This window comes from Nicotiana tabacum, chromosome 6, assembly GCF_000715075.1.
Source record: "Nicotiana tabacum cultivar K326 chromosome 6, ASM71507v2, whole genome shotgun sequence".
Taxonomy (NCBI): Eukaryota; Viridiplantae; Streptophyta; class Magnoliopsida; order Solanales; family Solanaceae; genus Nicotiana; species Nicotiana tabacum.
The window spans coordinates 215,923,236-215,948,874 of record NC_134085.1 but is presented as its reverse complement, the minus strand read 5'-3'; the positions used below and the strand labels follow the sequence as shown (position 1 = coordinate 215,948,874).

The following is a 25,639-nucleotide window of genomic DNA, read 5'->3' as shown; positions in this document are numbered from 1 at the left end:
GTAGCTGCTAGCGGAATGAATTGTTAGATGTCATTTCTTCTGGAATCGACCTAGTAATGCTGATGATTGTGGTCACTTCGAGCCATAAAGATTGGAAAATGGAAGATAAATTTTAGGTATTAAATTCTGAAGACAAGCCTAACAGAACAGGAGTCCAAAACACTTTTGATGTTTTTTTTTTGACAAAAACCACTTTTATACTGCTTAAAAAAAGTTACATAAATGAGTAAAACGCAGTACTATACTGCGAATTACGTTAACGGAAATTACTCTGTTAAAGTAAAATGCAGTACCATACTGCGTTTTAATTTTTTTTTTTTTTAAGCTATTCGCAGTATTATACTGCGTTTTACTCTAGTTTTTGGCCCACCAATAATGAACTGACATAACAATAATTCAATACATAAAACGTAGTATTGTACTGCGTTTTACATTCGGACTTGCCTTATTTAAAGGCTTTTCAATTTTATGAAAATTCATTCAATCTTCAAACTTACGTTCATACTTCTCTCTTCTTCTTATCAATCATTTTTTTACAATGTCTAAAGTGGCAAAAATAAGGGTTTCACTATATTGGGGGGGCACTATATTAAGGGGGTGAGGTTGTGTTGGAGAATAACTCTATGAGGTATAGCTCACCTCCACAATGTCATGTTAAATTGCCGCTTACTATGGAGTACGATAGATTGGTGTCATTGCTACGTAAAAAAAATGAATGAGAGGTGGCGTTCGGTTAACCTTAAAATAACCGGTAGATTTCCGTATTTAGTGACTCCGCAGGGGTTTGCTTATTATTCTGAGTTTAACATCGAAGATGATGAAACTCTTACAGATTTTTTGCGGATTCCGAATGAATACAAGGAATTTATTGTAATAAAATTATTGAAATGTACGTCAAGGTGGAAAACTTTCTCAATAATGAGGGCGTGCATAGTAGGGATAACCCCTAGTCATCGGGTGGTTATTCTGGAGCAGTTTTTGCCGGACAGATTGCTGATGAAAGAGCTTGCCTTGATTTAAACTTGTCACAACCAGCGAATGAGCAGCCGCAAAATAATTTTTCGACTTTATATAATCAACAAGACGACTGGTAAACTTCAATTCTGTGGGTGCTTTAGCGATGTTTATTTTATGTTTTAATTGGATTTGTATTAACACTCATATTTTTCATAGGGAGTACCATCCGGATACGGATTTTACAAGTTATGACCCCGCCCATAGTTGGAATATGTGTAGTTCTGGAGTATTGGACCACGGTGGTCCATCCGGGAGTCATCACTAACAAACAAATATCCATCATGAAATGTCAAGACAGTACGACTTGTAAGTAAAGTGATATAGCTATATCTAAAGTATTTATCTAGTTGGGTATATTATCATTTTGTTATTTTTGTGCAGTGAAAACGAGATTCTTGAAGCTCCTAACCTCACACAGTTGCCCATAGACGACGTATTTACTCGTGATTTGGCAGATGCGCAGAGTCAGGAAAGATGATAGTGATTATGACAACAATGCGGATGAGTCTGGGGATGACACACCCTTCCATGATGAGGGTGATGATGAGGAGGAAGTGAATGTTGAACCTGAGCTGACGAGGGAGCATGTTCCTCCACCTCCCGCTAGACCAAGAGTGTACGAGTCCCACGTGCCATTTCATGAGCGAAATATTTCCTACCTTTATAATTTTCCAAGCATGCCGAACGTGGATGCCCTCACAAGGGATGATGATGAATTTCGATCAGCGATGTGGGATGAGTCTAGACCAGCTGTTCTGACAAAGGACATGTATTTCCCTGATAAAGCTCGCTTAATTAGGGTTGTAAAAATCTACAGTATAAGAGAGTGTCATGAGATGACGATAAGTGAGTTAACTACGGAGAATACAAGGTTGTATACCGTAGAGACTTTATGGGTTGTCACTGGATGTTGCGTGCCACCAAGAAGAAATCAGGTTTGTGGAAAGTGGGTAAATTTATTAGCGAGCACATATGTGAAATGGACACATACAATGAGAATCACTTCAACTTGGATGTGGACTTGATTTCTCTTGTCTTGATTCCATATTTGGAAGTGTCCATTAAGTTCAAGATTAAAGAGTGTATTACAACCGTCCACCAGGAGTATGGTTGTACTATAACCAAAAGAAAGGAATATCTCGGTCGCAAACGTGCCTTTGAACTTATTTATGGCGACTGGGATCAATCGGTGTCTGTCAAGTTCGCTGACCTCCGAAAATTCCGGCTATTCGGTCAAAAACAGGTTTTGCGTTTTTCTGGGGTTTACCCCAAAAAATTCAGATAATCTCAATCAAATATCAATAAAAAACATATATCTCATGATTATAAGAATAATCCATAAATTATGCACAGTTAATTCACAAAACAGCAGTGCAGTTTTTCAGAAAACCACATATATATGTAATTCAAAAAATGCACATAAACACCATATTCTTGTTTCATGAAAAACTTAGTTATCTAATTAGATGTGAGTGAGCTCTGATACCAATTGATGGATTATTATATGCAGCGGAAGCAATCCCAGTATCAAAATCACATGTAATTTAGACAACTAGCATAAACGGGATTTCACGGGTTACCTCTTGAAGCGTGAACATATCTCTTCTACCACGTGAGCCTTCAGTTCCATAACTTCTTAATGGAATCTCCATCACCCGCACAATCGTGATCCTCGAACGTTCCACGGTCTTCTACTGTGTTACCCAAATAATACCCGAAAATAGCAATTTCGTGTGGGCGAAATTTCTAGGAAAACTTGGCTGAAAATTTCAGCCACCATGTACTCATCCCTCTAGGTGGAAAACCTTATATATTTATAGCACAAATTTTAAGGGTTAAGACCCTTTTCCAAAACCTGTTAGGTTTTCTTTTCCACCAGAAAAAGGATTCTTTTATTTCCTATTATTTAGGCACAGTAGGGACCACAGAATTTAATTAAATTATGGAATTAATTTGTAATTTTTGAAATTAATATCCACCATAATTAATTACGAATTATTCCACTAAAAATTCGTAATTGCACTCCTTATTCAATTTCGAAATTCATCCATTAAATCTTATTTAACTCCCCATGTTAAGATTCAGATACGAATCAATTAAATTAAATTACTGACGATTTAATTTATTGATTATTTCCTTTAGACTTTCGCTTAACTTATTTCATGTGTCGGATACAAAATCCACCGGCCGGGTTTACACATGAAAACTTATAAGCTTTCATAAAGGTATATCATCAATCTCTAAACCGAGACATGGATTCCATCAACTAACTATTACTTCGCCAATGTATATTATTATTATCCAATTTATCAGGCATATTGACCCACGAAAGAATCTCGCCTTTTAATAAATCAAAACAATAATAATATACACAGTTAATAATAATTATATCAAGATTAAGAGTATAAGTACATTTAATGGCTAGAGAGTTTATTTTATTAAGTCAGTATAAAATACTTATTTCTACCTGGTCCGTTCAATACATACAAAATGTACTAGCACAAGAAGTTGGAATTAAACCATTCCCGTAATCAAGATTAATTATATTTAATCTTGTGCTACAATCATTCCTGATGGTTTGTCCAATTCCATCATTAGATTGTGAACTCAAACTTTATACTTATAAGAACCGATGATTTAATCTTCCGTGTATAAGCTAAACTCTATACACTAAATCATCTACTATATAAGCAAATGACACAGACTATTATATGATCTATTTAAAACTTTATTAAAACTGAATAAACAATTATTTCATAATAAATACTATATCTAAACCAAACTCATTGTTAATAGTATATATCCCAACAAAAATATCAAAGAAAGAAAATGTAAGTTTCTAAATATAATGAATGTTAATCTCACTAAGCTAGCTCATTAAACAAAGAAATGCTACGCCACATAAGTCTTTATATATCTTATTATGATTTATGAGATAATATATATCTTATGAAAATTATTGTTATCTTTATTACCAAATACTATAAACAAATAACAAAAAAATACTTTAAAATAATTATTCAAAGATAATAAAATAAATTGAAGAATTTGAATCTTTGGGTCTTTTAGAAATTTGTGAGCGTAGAGATAGAACTATAGCTCCTAGAAACCCATAGATAAATAACAATATAAAGTATGAAATAGCTAATATTGAATTATAAAAAATGATGTAATACGATATGAAAAATATAGGGAGCTACATTTATTAAAATAAATATAAAAAGAAAGAAAAATGATAAGGGTAATTTTTGTGATTTTTTTTTGTCTTGGGTTATATCCTTATTGCTTCAACTTAACATTTTAGCAATTTAACTTTTAATACTATATTATAATAAATTTTTCTCTATTTTCTTATTTCTTTCACGGCAATTGCTCTTATTGTGTAAAATAATTTGTGTACCTTAAGAGTTTTATCAACTTGACAAATAAGTTTACTTACATAATAATTTTAAAACAAAATTGAATTGACTTTTCCGTTGCTTTATTAATTCAAAGACTTAATTATTTGTTGAGATTTTATGCTTTTTTGATAGTATAGAAGATACAAATTATTTTCAAACTATTCTCCTACTCGAGCATAATATTATTCTCTTTATCGATTTTATGTAATATTGAAAACTACATTTAATAATTAGAACAAATATTTAATTAGGTAATGTTAGAATTATAGGTTCCCTAATAAGAGGAATCAATGTAAACATATTTCTATGGAAATCACGTGAGTATACAAGGAAAAGAAACGTAATACTCTTAATTAATTCTCTTAAATAATATCTATTTTAAAGTCCTTAATATTGGGGTTTCTTATTTAATTCAATAAGGAAAAATCTAATAATCAAATTTTAGTTTCCTTTAAAGTCCTAAATATTAAGATAATAATTAAATGACTATTTTGTCTAGTGTGAGCTCTATTTTAAAAGGATAAAAAAGGCAAACGACATTTCGCTAAGGGCCTTCGTGCTTTTAATATAGTATAGATAGATTAAATAAATTCTTTAATTTTAATTTATCTTTTAATTTATTTTAGTCCAAGCATTTCAAATGGAAACGGAAGAAAGAGTGAAAATTTTCTATTTGGTATGAGGATACTTAGGCCAAAGCGTGTTAGTGCATAGTTGGTTATAGTTGGAATAAGTAAAAGTTTAATATGGAAAAGTTTCATTGATTTCAAATTCTTAAATATTTAGGATTCTTACATAATTTAAATAAGGAAATAGATTCAATAGTAAAGATTATAGTTAGTTTAAAAGTCCTAAATATTAGAAAAATAACTAAAAGACTTTTTTGTCTAATGTAAATTCTATTTTTAGAGGGTAAAAAAGGCGAACGACATTTCGCTAAGGGCCTTCGTGCTTTTAATATAGTATAGATTATTTCTTTTTGTCATTAATTTAAAAGAACTTAATCTGTGTGGAAAGTTAAAGGAAAGAAAATCAAGATTAAGAGTTTTATATATGCATATACTTTTGGAATCCACTCGCTTTATTTTGTTTACTTAAGCATTGATAGTTAAAATAATTTTAGAGAAAAAAAAAACTATAAAAGATTTTTGTAAAATTAACTAAATTAAGGAGTATATCGGACAATTTAGTCAAACTCTAACTTTTTAATGTTATGATAAATAAATTAGAAGTATTGTTATAAAAAAGTTAGAATAAAGGAGATAAATATAACATCGTAAATCACATTGTAAATTAGTGTTACAAAGCCAAATATAAGAGGAAGTCTCTAAAATTATCTCTATGTTATTAGTTCTTTAATATTTAAGAGTTTAGTTACTTATAAGAGTATAATTTATTTTTTAATTGAATAATATATCATAACTAAAATTGCTTACATGTTATCCTTGTAGACTATATATAAAAACTATAATACATTTTTATTTCATACTTGAACTACTTTTCTAAAACAACAACAACAACACCCAGTATAATTCCCACTTAGTGGAGTCTGGGGAGGGTAGTGTATACGCAGACCTTACCCCTACCCTGGGTAGAGAGGCTGTTTCCAAATAGACCCCCGGCATACTTCCCTCCAAGAACTTCTCACCTTACTCTTGGGGAGACTCGAACTCACAACCTCTTGGTTGGAAGTGGAGGTTGCTTACCATCAGAGCAACCTCCTCTATAATACTAATTATGCAAATACAAAGATGCGAAAATGAAATATTAATAGATTTTTTTCTTTCATAAATAAAATTCTTAGTGGATAAAATTATATTACAGTTAAACATTAACATATAAAACTTTCAATAAACTAATATTTAGAATTCAAATCAAAAAGGAAATAAATAATTTCCTCAAGTATTTGAAACTAAATAGTTAATTCTTTGATTTACTAATAAACGAAAAATCCAAATCAAATCTTTTCTAAAATTCATAAATAATTTTTTTAAGATTACAAAACTCTTAGGATATATAAATTTGTTTCCGTAAGAAAAGCATCACCATGAAAGAAATAAAAAAAATTGAGTTAAATCTATTATAATATAACTTTAACAGTATAATTGGTAAGATATATAAATTTGAAGTAATAAAGATGAAATTAGAATGTCTCTTAGTGAGGAGTCAGTACTTCTTTTTTCTTCCATTTATAGCAATAAATGACAACTATCTACAATATTTTTAGACTCATTTTCACTTGCCAATATTTTTTTAAGAGCTACATGATCAATCTTTTCGTTTTCATATCTCTAGAAGGGACAAAATTTTACTTCTATTTTTTTTTGATTTTTCGTACGAAATTCCAACATAAATTCTCAAACATCATTATAAGACATTGATGACTTTTTCAAAATATGATGTTTCCTTTATTGAACTAGCTAAATATGATTAACATTCATCATTTTTTGGAACTTACATTTTTTTTTTTAATTTTTATTTTATAACTCAAACACATTATTTATATAATTTAAAAAATTTATGTACCCATTAATATAGGTACACGCGCAAAGCGCGTACCCTAAAACTAGTATGGAATAAAATGTTAATATGATAAAGTTACTTTTTAAAATTATATATGAACTACTATTTAGAATTTTGAAGTAAACTAAGAATTTGTGACTTTAACTTTCCTATAATTACTCAGCTTAACAGATAAGCTAATACCCAATTACTTGGAATCATTTAAATCACGAATTTGGATGTGTTCCATGTTGTTATATAATTGTGCTTCGAGAATGTACTACTATTTCATGTGTTTTAGAGTAAAAAAATTATATCTTAACGTGTATTTATTATTGAAAACAATTGAAAACTCTCTATTTTATTTTATTATATATATATATATATAGCAACCTCCACAAACTCCTTCCTACATATTAGGATTTTTTTACGTAGTTCAATAAGGTAAATAATTGAATGTAAAGTCCTAAATATTAGGAAAGAAACTTAAATGATAATTTATCCCATAAAAACCTATTTTTAAAGGGTAAAAAAGGGGAACGATATTTTGTTAAGGGCCTTCGTGCTTTTAATATAGTACTAGTTTTAGTGTACATGCGTTGCACGTGTATTCTGCGGCTATTGATAAAAAAATATATGGAATATTGAATAAAAATAAATTATGTGTAATAGCAATTGATGTAGAGATGGATACAACGATCATTTAAATGAAAAAAATATTTTATCTAAAAATACAAATGTACTGACAAAGTTAAATTCTAGGGATAAATTCATGCTTAGAAGCACTTTGGCCATGCTTATCGGAAAATGTACTTTTTTTTAAGCTTTTACTACTGTTCGAAAACACCTTAACTCTCTAAAATAAGTATATTTAAAAAGAAATATTTACCTTTGACTTTCTAAAAACTTGGCCAAACAGGCTTGCCTACCTATTTTGGATGTGAGTAATGTGGAATAGATTTTTTTTAATTTGTCTAACTCAATTTAAAGTTTGATCGTCCAATTCATAGAGGCATCAAAAAGTCACTAAACAACCAAACTACATTATCTTAACGAATCCATTCTACGGGCTATTGTAGGTTCGATAACTTTGAGAAAAAAAAATATATGGATATATAAGTATATAACGGAAATAATTACAACATTAAATAAAAAGGAAAAAAAGAAAGGAGAAACTAAAACACAACCCTAAAATTTGAGAACTCTAATCAACCTAAAACTGTTTTGGAGTTTTTCAAATTTTCGAAAATTTTCAAAATTCATCTTCAAGTGAAAATTGAAAATTTTATGGTCAAACACCTATTTCAAAAAAAAAAGTGAAAAAATTATTCTAAATGACTTTCATATAAAACCACTGACTCAATCAAGATATAGATTCATGCGACAAATACACAAAAGAGAGATTCTTACTGTTTATCATTGATGGCATATTGTTCTCGCAAAAAGTGTATGCTATCAAATGATAATTGTTGCAAAATCACATGTAAGAACAAGTAACCACAATTTGTTTCTATTTAAGTTTTCATAGAGGAACTATCAATTAAAATCCATTATAAATAATGATCTCTGTAGCGGCGGTGATTTACAAAAATGTATACTCGACAAATTTATGGTTGATTTGAAAGTCCTATTACGATCAAGATCTTAATTAATTTTCGAGTCCAAAATATTAGGACTTTTTAATTATATGACTATTTTGTGTAATATGAAATTTGTTTTTAAAGGGAAAAAAGGTGAATGATATTTTGATAGGAGCTCCATACTTTTAATATCGTATAGATAGATAAATAGATTCGAATATATCAAGTCTTCATTGGAAGATAAAAGTTAATCTATACAATTAGGATACATTTTGTGTTTTATTATTTCAAACTGAGATGACAGAGGACTTTTCAGTAAAAAATTTTAATGAAAAAAAATTATTTCCGCCAAGTGCCAAATTATGAGGTTGTTTAGACTATTAAGAACTTGTTTCTAGTGTTAAGTAAATTAAAACTTGTGCGTGTAAATATCATAATTGGATACAGTTTTTATGCCCACAAGTTGCTTGCATTCATCCCTTTCTGGAGCAAATTTCTTGTGTCTTTTATTTTTTTATTTTTTTATTGTACTCTTTGTTTTTAATTATACATATATCACTATGCAGAAGGTGAATTAAGTCCCAATTCTTAAATAACATAGTTCCTTCTAACTTTTAAATGTCTATGAAATATTATTAGAGTATATGCGTGTTCATGAATGGTTTTTGGTACGATTTGTTGCATAGTAAGTGCAAACTGCGATAAGGCGATACTGATTTGATACACATGAATTTGCTTGCAGCAACATTTAGTTTTTTATATAGCAATCTTCTTTATTTTATTTTTTTGATTGCTAAAAAATGATCAAAAGTACATAGCAGAAATTGAGGAAATTCTAGGACCTTCCTTTTGACATGTATATTTTGATGGCTTAACATCTATATAAACTAAACTCAATTATTGCCTTCTTTTAATTGGCACAGGTTATAAATGTAATCCTACTTGAATAACGTACAAGTGAAGAACTTGAATAATTATAAATTTTTCAATCGTCACTCATGAAATTCGAGATATATTATTTATTATTTTCAATGACTTATACATTTTAAATTTTTATTTTATAATTCAAATATATTATTTAATAATATTTACGTGCCTCTTTAATATTGTGTAATTATAATTATGAGGTAGCATAATGGGATTCATTCGTAAAAACCAATTAATTTTCTCGTATAAAACTTAGAAAAAGTATTAATTAATTAATTAATGAGTCCCGTAGAAATATATTTTCCTTACATAACTTGTTTTTACTTCGTTAGACAATTATTAGGAGTAGGAGATTTGACTTCCGTAAAAATCAATTAATTTCCTTGTATAAAACTTAGAAGTATTAATTAATATAAGGAAATAAAAATAAAGCTTTTATAAATTAAAGATATAATGTATGTGCAAATTAGGACTCGTACAAGTTAAAATAGGAAAATATTTAGTAGTCAATATTTTAGTTGATTTCAAACACTTAACTATTAGAAAAAGAACTAAATTACTATTTTGTCTAGTGCGAAATCTATTTTGAAAGGGTAAAAAAGACGAACGATATTTCGCTAAGGGCCTTCGTGCTTTTAGTATAGTATAGATAGATAAATTACAATTAATTATAGTAAGAATTAATTCATGCTAATTTCGAATTAATACTATAATTGGTAACCTCTTATTATTTCTGTGGTCCCTGCTATACCTAGTAAAAACCTGGACAGACTTGGGTAAAAAGTAGCTTGGGAGAAAAGTTATCCTTTTGAGTTAGAGTAGGATTCTACCTGCAGAATCCTACACGTTTTTGAGCCCCTGTTGTGGCTTAATTTCGGGTATAGTAAAGGAAGACTAGTTTCATCTAATAACTTACCTTTAGTTGTATTGTTCTTGTCCACCCAAAAGCAAAAATCGTCCAAGGTTTTACTAGGCAAATAGCAGAAGACTGCAGCTCTGGATTCTTACTGTTTGGAAGATTTGTGCAACTACTTCAAGATGTTAGTGCTTCTAATCTCGTTATTATTGCATTGTCTAGTTTACATGTATTTGATGTTTGGTTTGTATGCTTGCTTCCGCTGCGTATGTTCTAACAGGTATTTCAGTAACAAAAACAAAACCTCGTAATCGTTGAGTAAACAGATCTCGTAACAAATGATTTGGTAAACTCATGTTCAGTCTCATACAATCTCTTCAGTATGCTCAATGGCATCATAATTCTTTTTCAAACAAGAAGAAATTGCAGGCCCAATGGAACTTAGTCATTTACCGGCAACTGCAGCTTGTCGAATGCGTTTGTGATGACTTTTATACAAAAAATACACACTTCTCTCAGTAACCATACTTTCCGTAGTGTAAAAAAACAATAAAATCCAGATACTCCTCTGCCAAGCAATCACAAGTCTAAGGAACAAACAGTGAAATGAAATAGGCTAATTGACATAATCAATTTGACAAAGTATGTAAATGGAGGCAGAGCCAATACAAGATGCCAACTCCAGCTTTAGAGACTTCAGATTCTCCTTGGCATTTATCTTTATGTCCCTTAATATACTCTCCTTTGTTTCTGTTTCATAGATGAAATTACTCCTACTATCTTCCTGGGAGAATTTTGCAGTAGAAGTTTATAAATAATTGTTGAGTTTCCATATTACCTTGTTCCCAATAAGGAAAATAAGGATAAAGATGTGTTAAACGCTTAATGTACTAGTCACAGTTCCGAGCCAACGTTATAGCTCCATTGACTATAGCTTTCAAAAAGAGCACAAGTTTTCCTAATTTTCTATTTACATTCTTTCAAATGAAGCAAATTACTTTCCCCAAACACAGTGGTCAGGTACATTACTGATGAGTCATGTTGTTTCAAACAGACAATCAAGATTCAAAACTTACTTTAATAACAGAACAAACAATATTTTCTGCTGAAAATTTGACAATAAAAGTGCCATTTCATATCCCAAAGTCATGGTATGACTATTCAAAGCTCATTTCCTATGGAATGGAAAGAAGGAACTTCCCCTGAAAATTGTCAAAGGCACTCAGCAATTTGATACGAAGTTCACAACATAAAAGTAACAGAGTAAAGGCAAAAGGGACGAGAAGATGAACAATCTTCTGATTTTGTATCATCTTTGTGTTTGTAAAGTTCAATCACTTTCATTGATTTTCACGACTATCAATCACTTCTGAGTGATCCAATAAAAAATACTCTAAAACTAGTAGAGATGTTCGGTCTTACTGAATCCTAGACAATTGGTTATGTTCAGAATGAACATGACCCATTTCAGCCATACTTCACATTCCTAGCCCTCCTTCTCTATTTACCTTGACTGACAACTACTTGCCTTAGTTTTCACCATGCCAATGCTCAGAGCATTGGCAGAAGTCATCTTGTGCTTTCTAAAATCAATTTCTTTCCTGCTTTACGTAACTGGTATTTCTAAGCATGTTGGCAGACTGGCAAAGCAAGATACTGATAGCTTATCTCATGTGCCAAATATAGAAGACGTTTCTATGATATGCATGCACCACTATAAAAAGCATAAGCAATGTATCGACATGTTGGCATATAATGGTTTCTAGTGTCTAATTTGCTTAGTAGATAGAACCTAGCTCCTATGTCTCGTTCTCGTATCCGTGGGGTATGGCTTCTGCACCTCAGGCATCATGAACCACTAGCTGTTTCTTTTATTTGACACACAAAAAAAATAAAATGCTACAGCTAATGTATCCACTCTTGCAATTCGACCAACTTGGAACATGCAGGTCAAAACAATAAAAAAGATGTTATAACAGATATGAGTGAAGAATTATTATTGCTTGAAAGTAGTTCCATTAACAATGAGGAAATCATGTTCCTAAAACATCAACAGGTTCATAGAACATTGTACAACAAATGTCTCGAGCAATAGCCGAGTTAATAAGTAAAACAAGACACCTAGCATAACGGACACAGGAAGAGCAGGCAAAGCTTTCTGATAAAATGCAAGAAGCATCAGAGTGATACCAAGACCAGCTATAATAGCAAGATAGCATGCATAAACTGTCATGAAATCGTACATGGCAGCCCTGGCTACTAATACACTGTAGAATATGAAGTCTCCTAGCCCCAGCTTAATAGCACCTGAGGATCCCAACCCGATTCCTTCAAGTGCAAAATCATCATTTGACCCTTCCTGTAAATTCATTCTGACATTTATCCTATGTTGAATCAGCGGTGCAGCAAGCTCGGACTCAGCTCTTAAAACTGGAGCATCCTCCACATCAACTGCATTCCTCTCATTCTCATCACTGCCGATTGACGTAAACCTTTCAAGACCAGAATTCGATTCCAAACTAGAATTGACAGTTGCATTCAAGTTAGACCTAGAGTCTAAATTTTCATTGGAGCCGAAATCATTGTCCCGTCTTTCTCTCCACACTCTCCTTTGCACAACAGCACCCCTTGGAACTGAATCATGATTAATAACCGGCCTAGCCTCGTAAACCAAAGCAGGGATATCTTCATCCCTAGATATTGCAAGCTCAACAAGTAGCCTTAGGGGCCCACCAGGCAACAAAACAGCAGCAAGGTCATATAATGCCATTGCAACCAAAAGCACCCAAGTAGTCCATTCAGGCAACATTGTAAACCAATAAGCAACCAACACTCCAATAACAACCAAATATCCTTGAGTAACTATAATTGCTGTCTTTGACATAAACACAGCCAAAACTCCAACAACAGTGAAATTGAACAAACTCAATGCAAAAGTAATGCAATCAATTGGAATTTTGAATTTTGATATCAAGAATAGAGATATTTCACCACCCATGAATCCCAAAACAAGACAAGACGAGAAACCCATGTAGTATTTCAAGAATTTGGTGCATCTGAAGTAGAAAAGTAATACCAAAAGGAATGTAACAGCAGTAACAACCACAACAAAGACCAAAGCATTCAAAAGGGCACCTTTCAATTTGTCCCACGTTGAGTCTGAGCTGCTCTCAGTGTAAGCAATTGTGGCTACAGATGTAAATGAAGGGCCTGAGGAATCTGAATCAGTGTTTAATACTGAAACAAGAATGACCACTATAAGCATGCAAATTGAGACTGGTATAACGATTCTCACAATTTCTTCCCCGAGAGAATCAAGAACGCTTTTAGGCTTTGGATTTTGCTCCATTGGAATTGGAGCTCCCCCAAAAAATTGCTTTCTGATGGTCTGTGAGAAAATTTGGGTATTTCCAATTTCGACTTTGGATCCCTAATAGATGTCAAAATAACCCGACCCGAGTAGACCCGAATGCGGAAGCTGGCCTAATACATGAGTCTGGCCCAAACTTAGAGTCCGTTTGGATGGACTTAAAAAAAGAAACACTTTTTTAAGTGTTGAAGCTTGTTTTATAAATAAGCAGTTATATGTTTGTAAAAAGTGCTGAAGCTGAAAAAAAGTTATTGGAGTGCTTGGTAAACAAATGCTAGTAAGCATTTTTTTCTGTTAAAAACGACTGAAATATCCTCAAAACTGTTAACCTATAAAGAAGATGTTACTACATTTTTTATTCTAAATTAACGCACATACAAATAATTTATAATTAAATCACTTTCAATTTCAATTAATTACCTAAATATATATTATTTCTTTAATAATAGACAATAATTAATTATTTGACCAAAAAAAAGTAATTTTTCCATTCATAGCTTCAGATTCTGGGATAACATGTAAATTCATTGAAATATTTGATTTAGAATATAGTTTCAGCAATTAAACAAAGGACGGATTCAACCACACAAAAAAAAAATTAATTGTTATGGAACCCAAAAAAAAGCTAAAGAATAATATTTACAAAATATCAGAGTATATCAAACATTTATTTAAAAAGCTACTGTTGGCTTCCCTTTTAGCACTTCAAAAAAGTTACTAATTTTGGTGAACGTAGCAGCAACAATAAACTGAAAAATAGTGATGAGAACTGACACTTTAATTAGTAAGGGAAGGGTAGTTTTGGGGTTTAAAAAAAGTAGAAGGGATAGTAAGGTAAATCACTTGATCAAACATAAGGAGCTTATAAGCCAAAAAGCAATAAGTTGGAGTTTGTCAACTTATTGCTTTTGGCTTGTTTTGGTATTTTAGCTTAAAAGTATGTAGCTTAAAAGCACTTTTATAGCCCATCCAAACACTCATTCAAATAAGCCCAAAAATGCTTTTAAGCTGGTTTGACCAGCTTTTAAGCCAATCCAAACATCCTCTTAGCGAGATACACACTGACCTTAAGGGTCATTTGGTTGGTGGGATGGACAATAATATTCCAATATGGGATAACTAATTTTATCATTTTATTATAAAATGGTTCTTGAGAGTAATTAATACTCATAATCAAATGCAAAATAAAACAATCTCGTATTTTACTCGGAATTGTTATTTCTTATCCCTGTATGGGTTAAAATCTGTCTTTAGAGCATTTAGACCAAGATATAGCAAGGGAAGGGTTCCCATATCGTCATTCGTCGAGATGACCCGAGAAGCGGTAAAGCCTATGGTCGAAGAGTCAATGAGAGTCGTAGTCGAGGCTTCAATAAGGGTCGATGTCGATATCGTTGGCAGAGCTATAATGGCATGTTTTCAAGATAGAATATTAAAGAAAATATTCTAGGGGATATTCTCTGCACTTGTACTATTAGGGGTCGTTTGGTTAGAATACGATTTATACGGTTATAAGTTATGCTGGGATTGTTATTTATTCGTTGTTTGGTATGTTCTATTAAGAATGACAATTGCATATTTTCTAAGAAGAAGGTATAAGTTATACCGATGCTAAATACCCCACCTTCTATAAGGTACAAGTTATCTCAGTGTTAAAATTAACACCGGGATAACTTATACCTGGTTTGCTAACCAAACAAAGTATTAAAGCGATATTAAATTTTATACCACCCTTATACCTTCTTATACCTCATACCAAACGACCCTTAGGGTTTCCTAGTAATATGTCCTATATAAATAGAAAAAAAGAGAATGATATGGGACATATGAGATTCATTGTAAAGGAGACATTCTCACTAAAAGATTCAGCTCTCATTTGCTAGCATACAAACATCACCTTTTCTCTAAGATTCTTGTCGATACTTTTCCATCGGATTCAAGAATAACTCAAATATTCAAGAATCTGTCTATTATTCATTGTCAGGGAAAAGATTCACTTATTCCATCATTTATTGGGTAAATTATTCCTTTTATTTACTTGAATGCCATTTATTGTTGTTCGTTATTATTGAATGCTATATAATTGTTCCTGATTACTAGAACATCTATTATACGATATTACCACTGTTCGATGAGATCAATACGATAGTCATTACTTCTCTAAAAATTCCATCTAAGGATATTATTGTTAGCTAAGATTAACTCGTATTCACATAAATTTAATTATTTGAACCAAGATTTATACTTTTTGGTCAAACAATCCCGCCAACCAAATGATTCCTATTTTACTATAAGTTGACTTGTATCATAGGCAGGATTTGACCACATTAAATTGAGAGAGTATTTCTCTAATATTTTAAACTTTATATTAAATACATTATATAGTTCTCTTTTATCTTAATTACTACTAGTTTGTTTTATATAGAAGAGAATTGGACCTACATATTACATGTATTATATTGCTTAGCTCTAACTTTTCTTTTTTCTGGAGAACAGCCATGCCTAACAATTCAAATTCGAGGATTTAACAATCAAGATACCATTATATTAATTATAGAAGATTTAAGGTCGGTGAAAGCAAAATATAAAAGTAATGGTATTTACTGAAATTAATATTCATCTAAGATCACATACATTAGTGCATATATACAAATATATTAAGTTTTGGACTCACAAGTCACAACAATATTGAAGACAATAAACTACACCAAACTCTATGTTTGAGCAAACAAATTAAGTAGGAGTACTAATTATTTGCGCAAAAAAAAGTGATCAAAGTTATTATCTTAATATATAAAGAACTTGGCTAAATTAAAATATATTCCAAAAACAACAAACTGCCACATCAATACTCTTCTCCTACTTCAACTCAACCAAATATTGTCAAAAATAAATGTTTAAACGAGGGGAAAAAACCTAATGTTTAAGGGTTTGATTCTCCAATCCCTTAGGGTCGAGCATTATTAAACCTATAACGATGATAGCCAATGCACAGCATAAGCTAACGAATCTGGAGACAAAGGGGCCAAAGTCGTTCCCAATTACAAGGAGCACAGGAAAATAGTTGAAATAAAGCAGCACGATACCAACCACAATTAAAAGCGTTGCTAATTGTTCTTCCTTCTCCCTTTTCTCATCAATTTGATTTTCCAGCATAAATATCCATTCATCATCTTCACCTTTTGAATTCATCCTAGTATTTGGTGCAAGTTGCTGCTTTCCACGCTTGATAAAACTAGAAATCATATCGAGAGTACTCTTGTTCTTCTTTTCCATTGTGTTATTTGGAACAAAAGTAGCCCTCTCCACCCTAATCATGACAACTAATAAATGAATTAATAACTAAGACGAAAACAACAATAATTCGAGTGTAATTCTATAACTGAGATATGGGGAAGATAGTGTGCACTGTGTACACAGACCTTGCTTAGAGACAGAGTCAGAATTTAAAACTTATGGGTTCGGAATCAATGACGGATCTAAATTGTCTATTATGAGTGCTTACATTGACGGAGCTAGGATTTTCATTAACGAGAGTCAAAATATTAAAAAATAAACTCACAAAAAAGTCAAAGGGTGTCATTATATAGTGTCTATACATATTTTTGTAAAAATTACCAAGCTAAAAAATGTAATTTTCCGACGAAGGTGTGCCGGTTGACACCCCTTAGGTGCATGTGGCTCTACCACTGGGTGCTTAAGCACCAATTGCTTTCGAAGGCGAATGTAGCATTGTATCTACGGATTCAATTAAACCCATAGCTTTTGACGCGGAGCCTAAATTTGTGTATAAAAATTTACTAAAATTGCAACAAATAGTAGATATGAATCCATAACTTTAGAAATATAATGAGCTCAATATTAAGAATCTTAAATATTGAACCAAACGACTCTTTTGGACACAGACACTATTACTTGTATAGAAAAATTAATAATTCATACACTAATTGGTAATTTCCAAATTAAAAATAGTTGAGCACAAATATTTTAAAAATTCTAGATCCAGCGCTGTTCGGGATCCTAATTTACTGGGTTCTAAATTAATAATTTGTATATATATAATAAAAATTTTAAGACAAATACACGACTTGAATCAAAGCTATTGGGTTCAGCTGAACTCATAGCTGACATTGTGGTTCCGCCTCTGATCTTACCCCTACCTTGTAAAGATCAGTGGCGAAGCTAGGAATTTCTCCAAGGGTGTTCAAATTTAAAAGAAGTGAAATTTTTTTCGACAAAGGGTGTTCAATGTGTTATATACCTCTAAAACATAGTATTTTACCTACGTACACAGTGTAATTTTTCGATGAAGGGTGGTAAGTTGACCATCTTTATGACCATGTATCTTCGCCACTGGTAAAGATAGAGAGGTTATTCCAAGAAATCATTGGCTCAAAAAACAACATCATCAACTATAAAAGCATTTTAAGAAAGAAAAAAAAACAGCAAGGAATGATCTAAAATAATTTGAACTCCATAACTAAGCAACATGCTATATAGTACATGAAAACGAAGGGAAAAAAAGGAAAAGGAAAAACAAAAACCAAAAAAGGGATCAGCTTATGAACAAAATAATAGTAATTAGTAAGTACTAATTATAAGAGAAGAGAGGGGAGAGAAGTCTAACCTCTTTAGTGTAAAAGCTTTGTCAATTCTTCACAGTAGGCGAAACCTAATTATGAATGATCATAATGCAACTACGCACAATATATAGTCTCTCACCCCAAAAGAAAAGGGAAAAAGTTGAAGTGTTTTAGTCCTAGGAGATTTAGGACGCTTCATCTCTTAATCATTTGCTATAAGTCGGGCTTAAGTTTAATTAGATAATGACCTACATTGGCTGCATTTGCACTTTTTAAAGTTTTTTATTATAAGTTTTTATACATAAAATTCTAAAATCATAAAGTCAATAAATAGCAATTTAAAGGGCTTTTGGAAAAGGATTATTAAGAGTAAATTTATAATTTGTGAAATAACGGGCTAAAAGTAAGAGAAGAAACTTGTTAGGGAGAAACTAAAATAGGAAAAGAAGGTAATCCCATGTATGTTATTAGTAAGAGGGAGTTTAGATTGGCTTTTAAAAATTACTCTTTGCGGTCTATAATAAGTGACTTTTTGGCTTTTGACGCATCATTTAAGAAGTACGAACTCTTAATTAAATTACCCTTAATTAAAATTTGCATATTGTTATCTTGACACATTAAAATATGTAAATAAGGGCAAATTTTAGAAAAACAAAATTAATTCCTTCTTAATTATGTAAAAAGACATTTATTTTGAATCAAAATAAAAATGTCAAAAGGTCATTGATTATGAACCGGAGGGAGTAGCTTATAAGCTAAAAGCTGAAACTCATAAACTGGTACTTATAAGCTAAAAGCTAAAATTTGGCAGTTTGAAAGTTGTGGGTGCATGAAAAGTAGTCAATTAACTGCAAAAATCTTTTTTTTTTTTCCTCTTTACTTTGTATTGAGAATATATCAATGTTCATTATCATCAAGTGAGAACAAAGCTCTCTGCACATTTAAAACTGCTGGAGAGCCTTTCCTGGCTTTCTCAACAATATGCCTAATTAACAACTTTTCCATCTCATCATCACCATCTTCACTTTCATCATTCGTCCTGCCATTCTCAATCAAGTCAAAGTTATGTTCCCGTTTGTGCGAGTTTTCTTGGTGGTTGCTGTTCTTAACCCCTGATGCAACAGCAATATCCTCTTCCTCTGACTCATTTAACCTTGTGAACTCGTCAAAAGCCTCGTTATATGCATCTAAAGCTTCCCCGGATAAATTGATTACCACAGGCTGGTCCGCTGTACGTTGTTCAACTTTAGTTACAGGACTACCATGGGTTGAAGAAGAACCCCCTTCACTGTTTGAGGAATCCCTCCAAGAACTTACAAGTTCTGCTTCCATATACCGAACTTTCCTCTCACTGTTCTGAAGTGCCATCTCAAGCTCCTTGAGGCGTTCTTCTAATTGTGATTGAAGGACTTCATGCAGCCGTAAGCTCAGCTCTCTTGGCGAGACAGCATAGTCAACAGGATGAGGGGTCGAGGTTGCACTACCGTCCTGATCTGCATAAGGTTGACCTCTGGCTTGTCTACTAAAGAGTTCAGCTCTTAACTCCCCCTCAGCTAGATCTGGCACAAAGTCTGGATCAAGCTGCAAAAGATTGAACACTCGTTAAAGCTTCTTCAAAATAGCAGACAACAGACTCTATACATATATAGCTTAAGCAGGTGTAGGTTGTCTTCCATTTTCTCTTCACCGAAGCAACCTATTGGAACCTGGCTCTAGTTGTTGAAGTCGTATAGCAATGAGATTCATTTTCATTTACTAGTGGATGTAAAAGAGTTGCACCAGTAATAACTTCTAAATCTCTCCTGAGAACTATCCTATGAATTCTTCAAACTATAACATAGATTCCTTCTAGAAACCAAATATGGATGATACTCTGATCCTACAAATCATTAACCTAATGGTTCTCCTAGTAAAGACATGAATACTGAACTTCGTTAGAGGATCGAAAGAAAAGAGCAACTTGATGAAGATTGAGATTGATGATACTTACAAAAGCAAGAGATCATAGTGACTGATTAAAGACTGACAAGAAGTTCGACAAAAAATCTGGAAAAGAAAACATTAAGAAAATCTCCAACACAGAGAGTGCAAACACAAGATACGCCTAAATTGCACACTAGATCACAATACTAACTGCCAGAGCAAGCAAATTGAAGCACAAAAACTCATTCGCCACAAACATCATGATGTGAAATTTTCTCGATCTTCTAAAGAAGAGCCCTCCTGACATAGTATAAGCTGAAAAAGTTGCCGATCTATACTATCCAGATCAAGAGGTTAGCAAGAGAGGAAAAAAATGGGCGAACCTGAGGAAAGCAGAAGGATATAATGTCTAAGAGAACAACAAATATATTTTCATAAAGTTCAATAAAGATATTAGATCTGATCATATGACTAATAAATGTAAGGTACACATCCTACTAATAGCAGTATTAGAGACTAAAGAGCTCAGCAACAATATGCAACATAACCACCAGAATCAATAAGCACTAGAGAGATCCTCCTGAATAATTATTTCTAATAGCAAGAACTGATGGAAGTATCTATCTTGCATAGCATATAAGAAAATCAAGCTTATCCATTACAAACCATAAGCGCTATGGCTTCCTTGAAAAAATATAAATTCATAAGCTATCAAAGTTAACCAGTTGTAGATCATGGACCAAAATGCTTATATGCATATAATGCCTAAATTATCTTCTCTAATAAGATAATTGCATTTGCAAGAATGGAGTATCAAAGTAAGCAAGTTGTATTTTTGCTACGCGAAAAGGAAAAAAAGGGACATAGAGATAATGAATCAGAAAGTATTCCTACCTCATCTAGTTCTGCGAGTTTCCCCTCCAACTTAGACGAGTTCATACTTAATTCTAACCTCTCCAGTTCAGCTTCAAGCTCTGCTTCAATTTTACTCATAGATTCTTCCTCTGTCTTCTGGCTTTGACAGTCCTCATCGTAATTTGTTGACGACTTATTCAACTTCCCTTTAGGGGAAGGTTCATGTAAAGCTCCATTGTTTGAAGAATCATTATGTGTATCTTGTGACTCACAATCTTCAGCGGCAAGCTCTTTCACAGTTAATGAATCTTTCATCTCAAGTTCCTCATGTAGATCTTGAACCAAATTCTCTGACTGTCTCAGCAACTCATTTAATTTATCCATTTCATTTCTATTTTTCCAGAAAGAAGATATTATGCCCACAGATATTCCAAGACAGAAAAGAAGCACACCACGAGATGATCCTGATTTCAAGACAACCATAAAATGGGGGATAATAGGAGCTGTTAGCGTTACTTACTAAAACAACAGAAGTTTATTACTTATTGTGCCATTAGTAGGGAAAGTCATGAGCAGTTATGAGCTTCGAAAGAAACAGACATGACACTGATTAAGGTACAAAACGACCATCTCGCTTACAAATTATTTTGTATTCCATCGACTGTTGCAGGTAAACGGCTAAATCATTCACGAGTCTCATCATGTTAAAGTTAACTATCATTTTAAAAAGCTGCGCATTAGCATATTATCTTGATGGTAAATACCTGGGAGCTACATCCCCTTGGCTCTACTGGTTTTAAATTCTTTCAAAGAATGTTGCTATTCCAAAGTCTAAAATCTAATCTATCTATTTCATTAAATTTTACCACGAAAACAGTTACAAAAACAGTGTCCAACGGAAAAACTTACCTTGTAAACTGCCGTGTCTCTCATTGTTCATTTTAATGATATCACTAAATCTTCCGGAATGATCCTTCACCTTGGCTTTTCCCTGGAGCTCCATGGATCCAACACTAGGTAGTTGAGGGACTCCAAATACAGTATTCAATTGTGAAAAGTTATCCTGCAGCTTATGATGTCCAGCACCTCTTGGGTTACTTAAGGAATTAGACGTACCTCTGCTTATAATTCTGCTTCCATCGGTAACTACAAATGGCCTTGCAGTTGGTGTCCATGGTGAAGAGTTTGAACTAAAAATATAGTTCTCAACTTCACCATGTTCCTTGTATAATTGAGCCATGAGACAACTTTCTAGAGAATTTAAAGGCTTTATAAGATGCCCAATTTTTCTTCTACTCCTAAGGCTGCCCTTTTTCCTTGCATTACCACCATAAGAAAAGGCCAATTCAGTCGTAGACGGGGGTAGTAATGACTCATACCCCCGTTCATTGATGTTATCACATATGCTTCCACCCTGATCTCCTTGAAGCTCTTTATTACTCAGAAACCCAGAAGCTAAATTGCAATTATCAGAATCACATGATATCTCTAGGTTTTCATCAGCCAAACTGCTGGTGGAAGCCACTTCTGGATCATGACATTTGCCTAGTTTCATTCTAGGTGTCTCAACAGGGGAGGAACAATTATTATCCAGGACTTGCTGCATATGCGGTAATGAGTCAGTTCTTATAAAACTAGGAGACTTAAGAGATGATTCTGAAAAATCATGTCTGCTTTTTAAGAGATCCTTCCAATGCTGCGCAATATAACCAGCACCAGCAGCTGCAGCCACAACCCAAATATCCATGTTCACTGCAATTCCTCACAGCAGATAATACTAACCTAGTTCTACAACCAGAATCTCCCTGTTGCAATCATCTAAGTAGCAGAGGCAAAACTTCTTAAATCCTAAAACAAGAAAAGTGCCAATGACAAATCAAATTGGAGGGCATTAATCACAATTAACAGAAGTATCCCTTTGCTATGATTCAAAAGGGTATAGGAAAAAAAAGTACGGATTGCCCCTGATTATCCAGAACAAAGAAAAACTTATCTAGGTTCTGTCAAAAGAAAAAAATTAAAGTTCTGTTCTTGAGAAGCTATAGTCAAGAACCCTAATAGGAACTGGAAATAAAGAGCTAAAAAATTAACAAATGAGGAAAAATTACTCTTCAATTAAACAATCAATGCCCGGATATAATTCTATTATTCTCAATTTTCTGAACCAAACACGACTTGTCAAACCTGTAAAACCTTAAGAACAATCAGAAGCCATGTTCAATAACCAAGAGCAGGAACTTCAATCCCTTTAAAACATAGGAAAAAACATCCTTTCTGCACCGCACGACGCATCAATAAAAAGAAATAATCAATTTTCCCCCAAAAATCCAATTAAAAATAGCAAGAATCTAAAGGCTACTCGTTTGAAAGGCGCAGGTAAAGTGCAAAATCCCACCAATAAAAATGAACCAATTTTCACCAAACAACTTCACCCAACTCAGCTACCGGGGGAGTGATGAATATAAATAAGAAAAAAATAATCTTGAAAAGGATTCTGGGTCTGTTTAAGATAGAGAAAAAGAAAAGAGTGAGCTTTTTTCACAGGTTGGTGTGAAAAGGGTCATTTGGTTGTAGATTTGGGTTCTCATTTTGCCCCCATTATCCACACAAAAAGGCGAGATTTTTTACAGTAAAGAAATATTTGGAGAAATTTTATATGGTTTTACACATTTTTTCCTTAAAACCAGCCTGTACTAAAATGATGTTAATTTTATAGCCAAAAGGAGGGATGATAATTAAATTTCTATTTTCATCCTTTTTGGACTTTTCTTTTTGAAAATGAAAGATATATAAGTTGCAAGTTTGTATAATGTAGTAGTAATGGGTAATAAATTATTTGAATTTGATTATTCTTCAGTTTGAGATTTATCGTATTTGATCAAATATACAATGATGTCATTTTGTTTCACGTTATTATCATGCAAAATATATGAATTTATTACGAGCATATCTAGACTTTTGATAGTATTATCGTTCATATTTTTATCGTTTGAAAGATAAATTACATTTTTAAAGAACTGACGTGTTATTTTAATAATAATAACAATGTCTATATAGACATAATCTACATAGTTTGCCCTGTCATTGAGTTATCCATGATGCAAATTCAACTTTTTCGTATTTTTTCCCATAATTTAATTATAAGGAGCGAAAAAAGACAATTTTAGAATTTCAAACTAATGTCCATTTTTTTTAAAACGAAACTTGTTCAACTCTTTAAAGATGGGATTATTAGACGTAGTGTCACATTCTTGTAATTGTCAATACGAAAGACCAGGTCTGTTTTTCATTTAATATTTAATTTTCAATTCTTTCAAGTTCAACTGCAAGAAGAGTGTATATATAATAAACGTAAATCTTAATAAAATGAATAAAAATCTGAAGAATGGACATGAGGAACGTGTGATAGGAATATATTTATATTAGGTTTCAGTGGATGAGATTTTCAAAGTAGCCAACGGCTAACTTCTGCTTATTTATTTGTTTTATGAAAGGGAGAGGGGATAAGGTGGTGGAATGGAGATCTCAACTTAATTGTAGCCATGGTTTGCATTGGACCTTGCTTTTTGAGCCGAGGGTCTCCTGGAAATAGCCTCTTTATCCTTCGGGGTAGGGGTAAGGTCTGCGTACATATTATCCTCCCCAGACCCCACTTGTGGGATTATACTGGGTCGTTGTTGTTGTTGTTAGTTTGCATTGGACCCTGAAGAAAATAATAAGGGCTTGTTTGGTACGAGAGATAAGGAATAATTAATTCCGGAATTAAATTTGAGATTAGTTTATTTCATGTTTGGTTGGAAAGAAAAAGACCTTTAAACTTTTTTAAAGTTAAAACTTACATTTTCTGTGTTATTTTTAGTGAAGTTATCATAAGTTACGTGTGATTTGACCAAACATGAAATGGGAAAAAACCTATGGTGCAAATAACGGTTCCTTTTGAGCTTTTCCTGAGATTTTGTTATGCTAACTCAGTACTATTTTATTCAGATTTTTTTTCCTCAACTCACCTTACTACTAAGTAGTTATGTATTTTTTGAATATAATTTAAGTTGAAATGTCATACATTTAAGACGTTGAAATGTCATAGGCTAAAGAAAAATGGTTCAGAGCCTTTGTAATGGCTGTTATTTGGAATACTAATGGATATGATAAGCATTATTGTTGTTGTCCTCCTATGATACAAATGTTTGATGCAAATTTGTTAACAATTGCTATCGACTATAACAAAGGTGAAAAATTGAATTAACTTATACTTCAACCATCCTTCCTCATTGTCAGTTGAAGTAATTGTACAGTCATGTAAAATGACTAGGTGTATAGTTGTATGCTTTGTTAGTTTTAAGGGAACTTCCAGTATATTGTATCAAATATTATGAAAGTTTTATATTTGTTTCCTAAATTTAGTACATGTTTTTGAATTATTCATGATAAATTTATTGTACTATATTTCACTTAGTTTGATGTGTTGATGCAAGCTCATTTTAAAAATAATTTACTATCGTAGATAAGTTCTCTTATATCGATTATGGTTTTGTTAATGATGTATTGATTAGTGATACAAGTGATACAAGTGTCTTGTACAAATTTACTTTAACAATTGCTATAGACTATAATAAAGATAAAAA

General features: G+C 32.3%; 2 protein-coding genes across 2 annotated transcripts; both read right to left on the bottom strand.

The window, feature by feature from the left end:
- Window positions 1-12,284: 12,284 nt before the first annotated feature.
- LOC107790304 (presenilin-like protein At2g29900) lies at window positions 12,285-13,700 on the bottom strand. Its single transcript, XM_016612221.2, has one exon. It carries the CDS (start codon window positions 13,630-13,632, stop codon window positions 12,325-12,327), a length of 1,308 nt encoding a protein of 435 aa, XP_016467707.1. The 5' UTR covers window positions 13,633-13,700; the 3' UTR covers window positions 12,285-12,324.
- Window positions 13,701-18,992: 5,292 nt separating this feature from the next.
- On the bottom strand, window positions 18,993-23,694 carry LOC107790303 (uncharacterized). The gene is made up of 3 exons (XM_016612220.2): window positions 21,924-23,694; window positions 21,054-21,478; window positions 18,993-19,817 (listed from the first exon to the last, which is right to left on the bottom strand). The coding sequence occupies exons 1-3, from the start codon at window positions 22,759-22,761 to the stop codon at window positions 19,134-19,136; spliced, it is 1,947 nt and encodes a 648-aa protein (XP_016467706.1). The 5' UTR covers window positions 22,762-23,694; the 3' UTR covers window positions 18,993-19,133.
- Between the last annotated feature and the right edge of the window lie 1,945 nt (window positions 23,695-25,639).

What these genes read in the sequence shown, in the direction of transcription:
- LOC107790303 (XM_016612220.2), bottom strand. Translation starts at nt 22,761, where the DNA reads ATGGATATTTGGGTTGTGGCTGCAGCTGCTGGTGCTGGTTATATTGCG. An exon ending in GAGACACGGCAGTTTACAAG is followed by an intron (nt 21,479 to 21,923) that starts GTAAGTTTTTCC and finishes TCTTGAAATCAG; the next exon opens with GATCATCTCGTGGTGTGCTT. An exon ending in AACTCGCAGAACTAGATGAG is followed by an intron (nt 19,818 to 21,053) that starts GTAGGAATACTT and finishes AATCTTTTGCAG; the next exon opens with CTTGATCCAGACTTTGTGCC.
- LOC107790304 (XM_016612221.2), bottom strand. Translation starts at nt 13,632, where the DNA reads ATGGAGCAAAATCCAAAGCCTAAAAGCGTTCTTGATTCTCTCGGGGAA.